Source organism: Otolemur garnettii, unplaced genomic scaffold (genome assembly GCF_000181295.1).
Source record: "Otolemur garnettii isolate 467f Iridium unplaced genomic scaffold, OtoGar3 scaffold00152, whole genome shotgun sequence".
NCBI lineage: Eukaryota > Metazoa > Chordata > Mammalia > Primates > Galagidae > Otolemur > Otolemur garnettii.
In genome coordinates, this window is record NW_003852547.1 from 603,750 (window position 1) to 614,359 (window position 10,610).

Here is a 10,610-nt window from a genome sequence, read left to right on the forward strand (position 1 = left end):
TTTGCCACTGAGGTTCCAGCATAGAGGCCACACTGGGTGGGGATTCATTCATCCTGAGTCCTGCTGCCCCCATGTGGTCTGGGCCAGCATGGCAGACTAGGAGTCTCTCCAGGGGAACACCCCTTCCACTCAACACCTGGAAACACTGAACACTGGTGGAGACACAGATACCTACACCTGGCATGGGAGGAATATAGGAAGTGACATCTAAGCTAGGGCCAGAGCAGCATAAGTTCCAGTAAGGGGAACAGCACATGCAGAGACTAGAGGGACAGCATACAGTAAGCTTGACTACACTGGGTTACTATGTCCCCAAATTTCTTGCTTGACTTTGCTCCTATGGGGTAGTACTGGTAAGCTAGTCCCACCTATTGTTTACTGATTGGTAGCACCTGCTTGAAGCACGCTATTGTGAATAATGTTAATTCACCTGAGTGCAAAACCAGAATTCCTTGATGGATGTGACATCTGCCTTGTGTAGAAATAGAACCACCCCACAGAACTGCAGGTCACAGATGAAAAGCATCTGGTGGTGGTACTCAGCAGGCTTGACCACATACTAGGAAACAGGAGACTGTGGAAGAAGAATTTAATGCGGGAAGGTAGAATGTTTAGGGTGTGGGCTCTGGAAGGGAAACACCTTGGCCCTGGTCTTGGGCCAGCAGACGCAGAAGCAGGGAGTGCAAGGACCGGCAGACAGGTGTGTAGCCCAGGCGGCTCAGATGCAGGTAATCATACATGTCATGGTGGCTTATGGTGCCATCTGAGTGTACGAAGCCAGGGTCAGCATCCAGGAAGTGGGCCCGAGGGTGGCCAGCCAATGCTGCCCGAATCAGCTCATTCACCTGTTGGTTCTTCTCTCGAAGTGGGTTAGGATGCTGGCCTCTTGGAAGCAGGCCCTGAGGAGGAACACCAAGATTAAGGAGAATATACCAGTGATGGGAAAGTGGAGAAGGTGGAAAGGTAGTTCCTAATACCATGTCTCTGGCACCATTCAGCAAGAAACTCTGGGTGCCAGCTCTTTCCAGTATCACTCAGAAAAATGGTGCCATCATGGCAAAGGGCTAATCCGTTCTTTTACATGTCCGATTTCTAAGTGATGGAACCTAGATTCACCCCAGGTACCTGACAACTTTTGGCTACTCAAGTGGTTCTTTTGAGTTCTTTCATATCCCCAGAATCTCTAGCAGTCCTTAGGAAAAAAGGGCTCATTGGTCCCTGTCCCTGAATGTGTCCTCAACCACAGCCACTGTGAAGGGTGTAGCAACCTCCCATGTGAAATTTTTGCCCGAAAGCCACTATTCTAGGGCAAGTTGCCCAGAACCATGCTGGCTGGGGCTGCATCTGAGAGGAGTCCCAGGCCACTACCCTTCTTTCCTTCCCACCCTCCCAGTCTCTCACCAACACCACGACCCGGGCCTGAGGCTGCCGCTTGTTCACTAGTTCCACAATGGCCTTGATGCCGCCAGCCACCTGCTCTGCTGTGTGTCCATGGTTGTTGGTGCCCACCCAGACCACCACGATCTGTGGAAAGAGGGCCATGACATGGTGGTAATGGGACAGCCAAAACACGCTTTAGAGCCCTAATATCTACTCACCTTGGGCCGGATATGTTCCAGCTCCCCATTCTCCAGCCGCCACAGTACATGCTGTGTACTGTCACCACCAATGCCAAAGTTAAGGGCATGCAGAGGAGAGAAGAGTTCCCGCCAGATCTGTGGGCAAGAAGTGGTATGGGCACAGGGGCACTGTCAGCATGGAGCAACACTTTGCCCACGTGCTAACCAGATGCCATTATGGAAGAACCTTGCTATATGGAACCATTCTGGTGACATCGCACCTAAAGTAAACCCTGTATGGCAAAAACTCACTTCATGGACACCTACTATAGTCCCACTTTAAACCATACCCCCTGGAAGCAAGATTCACTTTATGGAAACTCAGTCTACTTGAGCCATACATTGAACCAGTACCATGACAGCTAAAACTTATGTTGAGGAAAACTATTACATTTGAACATCACCCATTGGAAAGATACTCTCATTGAGCCTGCTTTGTATATGGTTGACCTTCCCTTCATGTAAAGAGACTACAGCTTTGTGTAAACCCAATAGGGCTGTGCACTATTTAAAATGAACAATAAAGAGCCTCGCCTTAAGGCAGAAAAGCCTCATTACCAGTCTTAGTATACCCAAATCCACTTAAATAAAGTTGGGACACATATTTCCTTCTCAATATAATATTACAACGTACACCAAGATTTTTGGCTACCTGAGGCCATTTGGTATCCCACACCCAGCCCGGGTCCTGGTCCAGATCTCTCAGTGACGGCACAGGCCTGGGTCGGGGGAAGAGGAGAGGGACGGGCCTCACCTCGCACTGGTGCATTAACTGGACTGAGGAGTCTCCGATGAAGACGACTTCAGGTTCCTTATCCTTACTGTCTGCCACGAATCGATGGTGCTACAAAGACGCACAGGGAGTCAGTGGCAGGTGCGTTCCCCTGGGCCAGCCCAACCCGCTTCCTTAGGCAGCACCACCCCAACCGCCCTCAATTTATCAATCTGATAGAGCAGCACAAATCCACCGTTCTCCGGAGCCCACGCCCCTCCCCTCGACCCAGAATCCTGAGTAACCCAGGAGGGAGCGCTCACCAGGGACATCCAGCGCCCGTCGCCCTGCACGTCCTGCACCGGCGTGGGCTTGCTGGCTGGGTTCTCCTCTCCGCTCATCTTGACTCCGCAGCTCCTTCAAGGTATAAGAGAGAGGTTGGCAATGCTCCCAGAGGAGATGCTCCACCACGCCCACCCCTACCTCTCTAGGCAACAAAGGACCGTCCAACGCGCGCACTCGGGGTAAGGACTAAGGCAGATCTTGGGCTCCGCCTCCTCCCCTGGGACGAAAACCTTCACTTTGGAGGCAGGTTGAGTTGGGAACCCGCGCTTACCCCTACGGCGGCCGCGGAGTGGGCTCGTCCAGCGCTTCCCGCCGGTGCCCCTGACTCACCCAGAGTGGCCACGGCTGGAGCGCCTCGGAACAGTGAGACTCGGGGAGGCGAGACCATCAAGCACCCGCCGAGGGGAGGAGGGAGAAACCACCCACTGGCGTCACGGGGAGGAGCGAAATACCTGCAGAGCTGAGAGTGGGCGGGGAAAACTAGCTCCGTTCCAAAGAGGAAGAAACCATTTGCTGTGGAGCGAGAAATGCGAGGAAGGGACCACCTACTGGGGAGGGGTGTGCTCCATTCACGTGGTGGGGGGAGGGGAGCGAGTAGACGAGTCCATTCTTGGATGCCTTGAGGGGGTGGCTCATCTGCACCATGCCAGGAGGCGACGCTCCCATTTTCTACAGATGCGGGGGACAGAAAAGGAAGATAGCAAAATGGGATTAGAGATTCAGTTCTAAAAAGACATACTAAGGCAGTGTCAGGGTTTTAGTGAGCCTATCTTCTTGTGGGCTTCCCTTACCCAAAACAGTTTTTTTGTGTGGCATAACATCTAAACTATTTATCTTTGCTTCAAGACAACCTGGGACCTGCGTGGAAGGTAAAAGGTACCGAAAGGGAAAGGAAATTAGAGACGCCTGCACGGCCCAGGTTCTGCCTGGCACCTCATCCACAGATCATCTTGCAGATCTCTGTGTGGCCTCTGCTTCCCTCTCTAAATTCAGAGCCAACCAACAACATGAACTTCAACTTCGTGATAGTTCTGAAACACATCCACAGCCAAGGCCACCTAGGGTCATACCCCTCCTCCTCACCCCAAATTAATTTCAAACCTCAATGTCTTCTCAGATCTCCCTGTTTGCTGGGAATACGTGGGGGGTCTCACTCCCAGCTAAACATCCTGCTCATCTTCCTGTAGCCTCACTCTCCGCTGAATCTTCTTTCATTCCTTCTAGATAGATTAGTACTGAGACATAGAGATAAGTCTTCATTGTCTTTTAAAATTTATTATATATTTAAAAAAACTTCTGCCCTTTGTGAACAAAGAATCTTACTTAATTGTGTTTATGTTTTACTTCAATCAACTTCCCAGGAATGACACACAGTGACTGCTCAGTAAGCACTTGCTGAACAAATAAAATGATTGGGCCAGATGCTGGCCTTGTCCAAGTGTCTCCAAGATGCAAACACAGAACTGTCCATGTGGAAGGGTCAATGTTGTGTTGAGGGAGGTCTAGAGGACCTCTGGGTAAGAAGCAGGAGCAGGACTTAGTGCTAGGGGTTCCCTAGAAGTGGCATCTGAGCTGGGTTTGAAAGATAAGATTGAGAAAACAGAAAGGAAAGACACCTGGATAATATCGCTTGGGGGGGGGGCAGTTTCTGTCTGTTGCCCAGGCTAGAGTTCCATGGCATCAGCCTACCTCATAGCAAACTCAAGAGATCCTCCTGCTTCAGCCTCCAAAGTCACTGGGACTACAGGCCCATGCCACAATGCCCAGCTAATTTTTCTATTTTTAGTAGAGATGGGGGAGGGTCTTGCTTTTGCTCAGGCTGGTCTCAAACTCCTGAGCTCAAGCAACCCTCCTACTTCAGCCTCCCAGAATGCTAGGATTATAGATGTGAGCCAGGGTGCCACGCCAGAGATAGATTTCTTATTAGTGTATGGTGAATACCCTGGAATGGCTTGATTTATTTATTGTTAATTAATTTTATAGGTACTTCTTGCTTTGTCAGCAGGCTGGAGTACACCAAAAACTGGAGGTCTCCAAAGTCAGGGCTCAAAATTGCTGGAATTACAGGCAATTTGGTGAGCCACTTCACCAAATGTGATGTCAAAGCCTGAGGGAACAAGTGTGGACAGGTAAGTTGGAGAGTTAGAGGGTCATTTGCTAAGCAAAGCTTAGTGAGATACAAATCTTTCAGGCATCCATTCAGATGTACTGGTTCATTTCATGTCTCTGGAGATACTATTAGCAGAGTCATCTTGAAGAGTAGGAAACTGTGTCTCTGAATAATTACAAACGTTTCCAAGATCACTCAGCAAAAATGTGCCAGTTTGGGCATTTGAACCTAGTCTAGCTCTGAATCACACTATACTAATTCTATTTTTTATTTTTCTGAGACATTATCTATCCCAGGCTAGAGTGCAGTGGCATCGTGATAGCTCACTGCAACCTCAAACTCCTGGGCTCAAAAGATCCTCCGAATTGGCCCCCCAAGATGCTAGCATTACAGGTGTGAGCCACCACGCCTGGTTAACAGTATACTTATCATATGGGGATGACTCCCTAGCGAGGGGCCGGTTGAATCAAAGAGTTACCCGGACCCCTCTCCGCCTGCCGCCTGGCCTTGTCTCGTCCTCCAGAGAAAGAGCGCCAGTAACTGTCTAAACCAATCAGCACTTAGGAGGGGGGCGGACCTAGTGAACCTTACTACCAATTGGTGGATGGGAGGTACTAAGGCCAAATGAGGGAAGTTTCTGAAAGTGAGGCTGGGAGGGCGGGGCTATAACCGGCATTCAGGGCCTTAGGCACGTGCAGCTGGGCTTCTATCCTCTCTCAAAGCCGAGAAGCCAAAGGGCATGGGAAGGGTATGCGCATGCGTGTGGTGCGATTGAGGCCGAGAAGAGTGCCAGGGCACTTCGAGAGCTGGGATCACGGAGGAAAAAAAGCCATTGCGCCCCACAGCCACGTGTGGCAGGAGGCGGGTGGGGTTCGTTGGGGCAGGAGAGGGTGAGGTGCCTTTCCTCTACGCTGTCCCCATCATCTGTACCTCACCCCCTTCTCTCTGCCCCTCTGCCTTACCTCAACTGCCCCACCCTTTTTCCTTTCCTACCCTAGGCTTCCGCTCACAACCAGGCCCTATCCTTGTTAGTTCCTTTGCCTCGCTTTCTGTTTTTCAGAGTTGTTTTCAGGCATTCCAGACTTGCAGTGTTCTCTCTCCTGCTTTTCTTTCTCTACCATTTCTCTCCACTTTTTGTATTGTCCTATATTTCCTGGATTTCTCCGTTTTCTCAGAATCCCTTTCCGGTCCCCACATCCCTCCAAGTTCATGACCATTTCCCGTATGCCGTCTTTTAACTATTTCCCCATATCTTTGTTCCCAATAACACTTTATTCCCTGCCCTCTTCCTGTTAAATCATCTTGATCCTGACTTCATCCTACCTGCAGTCACTCTCTGCCCACTTCCTTTCTCACATCTTGTCTCTCTATATAGATGGCATTCCCACCTCACCCCAAACCATCCATCTCCTCTCGATCACTTTGTTATGTACCCTGACTTATCTGCATGCTCATAATCTTCATCTTCCAGGACACCATGGACCCCCGGGGCCCAGCCCCCCAGCCTTTCCAGCGGCCTGAGAAACCTGGTCGTGTCCACCGTCAGAAGACCAGGCGAGAACGGAACAAGGCCCTGGTGGGCAGTCTCCGGCCACTGGCCCGTCAAAATCCTCCTGTGACCAGTCGGGATCCACCTGCGGCTTTCCGGGATCCTGTGGCCCCTATTGCCCCCAAATGTGTGGTCATAACACAAGGCCGGCTGAGCCGGGAGCACCGGGGTCTCTTCAACCATGAGGTGAAATCCCTGGACGTGGCACGGCTGCTTAGCAGTGGAGTCCTGGAGCCAGACACTACCCCACTCTCCACCAAGCTCTCCCCAAGCCCAGGCAAGGTGCAAGAACCAGCCCTACAGTCGAGGGGCAAGGAGAATCAGATACCTGGAGGCTCAGGCCCAGGGCCACCTAGATCCCTAGAGCCACCTGGTGTGGGGCAGCTGTTGAGGGAGTTGCAATGCCAGCTGAATCTGCCACAGGCCTTCCCTAGGAGGAACCTGGTGCAAGAGGCCAGGGATGCCATTGTGGGCACTTTACAGGCCTGTCATGGCTGTGTGCCCAACCTATCCCTGGTGCTTCGGGACTGCCAGCCACCCTTGCCAGGTGAGCCTTTCTCCTGCCCTTGCACTCCCCTTTCCCTTCTCTATGTTAATTCAGCTGTTCCCTATGCTTCTTTTCCCTGTGCTAGGGGCCAAGCCTCAGGGCTCTGAGAAGCGAAGGATGACACCCTCCTGGACTAACAGCTCTGACCAGGCCACAGGGCAGAAAAGGCCACAGGGGACAAAGGAGCTCACCTTCACCATGCCTCACACCTCCAGCACTCCCACTACGCATAGGGTGAGCCTGGCACCACCAAGAGGTCCCTGGCCACCCCCCTTGCTCTCATTGCCTTCGCCATCTGGTGCAGCCTTGGGCCCCCCAACAGCCTTTGACCTACTGAAAAGCATCTGGCTGGTGGCCACACCACCCACTCCCCGACCCTGGGGGGTTGGCCCACCTCGGCCCCTGCTTCATCCACCATCACCCTTGTTGCCCCGAACCTCTGCCCTGGACTGGAGCCCTAGCCCTCCTGCTCCACTTCCCAGCCTTTCCTGGGTGGTGGCCCAGAGCAGTCCAGAAGCATGGTCCTTTCCACCCATGAGATTGTACTGAGGGGAGTTAAAGCTAGGGCTGGGTGCAGGTATCTTTTACTCCCAGTCACCTCAATAAAGTACCTTCTTCATGGTCCTCTAGATTTTCAGTGAGTCACTACTGACCCAGGAGAGCAGCTTTCCTTAGCTCTGAGTTCTGGGTCCAAGATGGAGCAGAAGGTACTATCACTTGGCACTTTCCTAGGGTTTAAGGGAGTACAAGCAGGATGGGGAAACTTTGGGCTTCAATTAATCTAACACATACTCCAGAGGGAGTGCTGAGGCCTCAGAGTGAGTGAGACAAAGGCCCTGTCCTCATGAGACTCTCAGCTCCAGTGGTTGTGTCTAGGAGAGAACCTCTTGTGCAGGGATTGGGGGAGTCCAAAGAGGGAGTGATGACTATATCCCAGTGATGAAAATCTTCACAGAGGAGCTGACACAGACCTTGCATTTTTCAAGATTGGTAGAAACTTGCTATTTGAAGAGGAAAAGAATGTTCAGGCAAAGGGAACAGCATGTGCAAAGCCTGGAGGAGGGCAAATAGTGGATGTAGGACCATTTCCCCACAGAAAATTGCTACACCATGCTGGGACCTAGAGTGAGTCACATCTGGGCCTGCCCTTGAGGGTTCCTGGTCTGATGGGCACTGGGAATGGTATATGTGCTGGCTCAGAGTAGAAGTGGCAGAACAGAGTTGAATCTGGCCTGCAGGATATTTTCTTTCACCCACAATTTTTTAAATGTTTGGATCAATTGCTGACTGTTACAAATTAGTTTTTTTTTTTTTTTAAAGCATTTCTGGCTTCTCTTTAAAAAAGGGGCGGGGGAGTGGTGACTGTAGCTCAGTGGGTAGGGTGCCGGCCCCATATATCGAGAGTGCCAGGTTCAAACCCGGCCCTGGCCAAACTGTAACAAAAAAATAGCTGGGCGTTGTGGCGGGCACCTGTAGTCCCAGCCACTCAGGAGGCAGAGGCAAGAGAATCACCTAAGCCCAGGAGTTGGAGGTTGCTTGAGCTGCGATGTCAGGGCGTTCTACTGAGGGTGGCAAAGTGAGACTCTGTCTCTAAATAAATAAATTAAAAAAGGCTTGCCTTGCAGTGTTACGAGATGAATCAATTCATCCTCTTTTGATTACTTTTTGAGTGAGTAAATAGATGCATGTGGACTAACCCCAGGGCAGTTACTCAGAGATCCTCTACCCAGGACCTCCAGCCCCTCTCTAAAGATACAGCCACTGTGATACCACGGCACTTTACTGAGGACAATAAAGTGAGACTCTTATCTCTACAAAAAAAAAAAAGGGTTCCAGCAGCAGACCTACAATCCCTCCTGGCAACAACTGGCCAAGTAGCAGACACACCCCTTCTTCACGGAGTCCACATTCTTCATTGAAAGTCTTTCTTTTTTCTTGTTTTTTTTTTTTTTAGACAGTCTCAGTTGTGTTACCCTTGGTAGAGTGCTGTGGCATCACAGCTTATAGCAACCTCAAACTCTTGGGCTTAAGCGATTCTCTTGCCTCACCCTCTCAAGTAGCTGGGACGATAGGCGCCTGCCACAACATCTGGCTATTTTTTGGTGGAGTTGTTGTTTGGCAGGCCAGGGCTGGGTTTGAACCCGCCAGCTCTGTTGTATGTGCCTGGTGCGCTAGCCGCTGAACTACAGGTGCTATGCCTCATTGAAAATCTTTAATTGAACTATTGTCCAGGCCAGGGCATCCTCAAACTATGGCCGGTGGGCCACATACAGCCCCCTGAGGACATTTATCCAGCCCACCGGGTGTTTTGGCCCCTGCTGCCTGTCCTGTTTATCAGCCAACTTGTCCCAGGGCCCAGAGTCCGGCCCTCCAACGGTCTGAGGGACAGTGAACTGGCCCCCTGTTTAAAAAGTTTGAGGACCCCTGGTCCAGGCTATGAGGAAGAAAAAAGGAAGTCTTCCACTCGTTTCTTGGCTTAGTCCCTTGGCTTAAAAATGGTATTTTGTGCAGCCCCCAAATTGTCTGAAGTGGAGGGGATGAGGAAGCTAGAAATATTTGTTAGGATTCTGATCAGGCAAATCAAGCTGAGCAGCTTGGACTCTGCTCTGGGAAGCCTTTGTAGGGCTTCCTGTTGCCCACTGGGAAGCTGTAGGGTTCACGCCAGCATAGAAAGGACTAAGCTGAATAACTTGGTAGAGGTCTTATGGTGGGTGAGTGGCAAGTACGGATGAGCCTGGGATTTGAACCCAGACAAGTTATTTCAGAGTCATGCTTTGGATATCTCACATCATCACCTCTCTGTCTCACAGCAACCCAGTTTCACACTCTGGTAAGCAGTGACAGGTCAGGGTCAGGCAGTGGGGTATGCTGGTTGTGCTGAGTGCTCTACTGCCTCAGTGTTGTGTAACCCAGAATGAGCAGCTTGCCTTCTCTGTGCCTCTGTGGGCACTTCCACTGGTCCATCTTATCTGGAAAGAGGCAACTCTGGGGTGGATACAGCTGGAGGTGGCTGTCATGGGGCGGGGATGGGCAATCAAAGAATAGTTTGGGGACTAAATGGGGGTGGGGTGGGGTGAGGCCCTGACAGTAAAGGTCTAAGGGTTGTGGGCCATTCCCTGAAGGCAGTATAGAGGAGGTATGGAGAATGGGAGTTCAGTTTAAGACGCTGGGAACTAGAGGTATTCGTGATGCTCAGGAGGGGAACATAGGGGCGGGGTGACAGAAGATGAGCATCTTATCCCACGTGAAGAGGGTAGGAACCCAGGGTGGGCCATCCTGGAGGAGAGGTTGGGGAGCGCAGCACCCGCGGCCCCTTTAATCGGGGGCGCGCATTGGCCGGCATGCGCGCTCTCGCCTCCATCGCCCGGCCGGAGCGGGAGCAAAAGCGGAGCCCGGGCCAAAGCGGGCGGAATGGAGCCCCCGCGCGTGCCCGCGCTGCGCCGCCTGCTCCCGCCGCTGCTGCTCCTGCTGCTGTCACTGCCCCCCCGTGCCCGGGCCAAGTACGTGCGGGGCAACCTCAGCTCCAAGGAGGTGAGCACGCCGAACCCTCCCCAGCAGCCTGTCTGGCCATGGGTTGGGGGATGCCGAGGAGCAGAGGGAGAGGGTGCCGCCCCGCCCCTTGCCGCCCCTCCCAGAGGACCCGGAGGGTCCATGGGGGCATGAGGCCAGGGGCGATGGGGGACTGGGCCAGGGTCGAGGCTGGATGGGGGATATGGAGGAGGAGGAGG

At 52.2% G+C, this 10,610-nt stretch overlaps 3 protein-coding genes across 4 annotated transcripts in view; 2 read left to right on the forward strand and 1 right to left on the reverse strand.

Annotated features, from left to right (window-relative positions):
- Positions 1-573: 573 nt before the first annotated feature.
- Positions 574-3,073, reverse strand: PAFAH1B3 (platelet activating factor acetylhydrolase 1b catalytic subunit 3). 2 transcript variants are annotated; one of them, XM_012811209.2, is made up of 6 exons: positions 3,007-3,073; positions 2,655-2,748; positions 2,374-2,463; positions 1,599-1,715; positions 1,402-1,524; positions 574-899 (listed from the first exon to the last, which is right to left on the reverse strand). In XM_012811209.2, exons 2-6 carry the CDS (start codon positions 2,730-2,732, stop codon positions 612-614), a joined length of 696 nt encoding a protein of 231 aa, XP_012666663.1. In that variant the 5' UTR covers positions 2,733-2,748; positions 3,007-3,073; the 3' UTR covers positions 574-611. The 2 variants fall into 2 exon arrangements, with proteins under 2 accessions (XP_012666663.1, XP_012666662.1); XM_012811208.2 differs by having other exon boundaries at positions 2,948-3,056.
- A 3,190-nt stretch (positions 3,074-6,263) lies between these two features.
- Positions 6,264-7,431, forward strand: PRR19 (proline rich 19). Its single transcript, XM_003799478.1, has 2 exons — positions 6,264-6,882; positions 6,968-7,431. Exons 1-2 carry the CDS (start codon positions 6,264-6,266, stop codon positions 7,429-7,431), a joined length of 1,083 nt encoding a protein of 360 aa, XP_003799526.1.
- Positions 7,432-10,247: 2,816 nt separating this feature from the next.
- The window catches only part of TMEM145 (transmembrane protein 145), a 9,879-nt gene continuing 9,516 nt past the window's right edge, over positions 10,248-10,610 (forward strand). Inside the window, exon 1 of the mRNA XM_003799475.1 lies at positions 10,248-10,413. Within this exon, the coding sequence (XP_003799523.1) occupies positions 10,294-10,413 (120 nt within the window). The 5' untranslated portion in view covers positions 10,248-10,293. The remainder of the gene's footprint in view (positions 10,414-10,610) is intronic.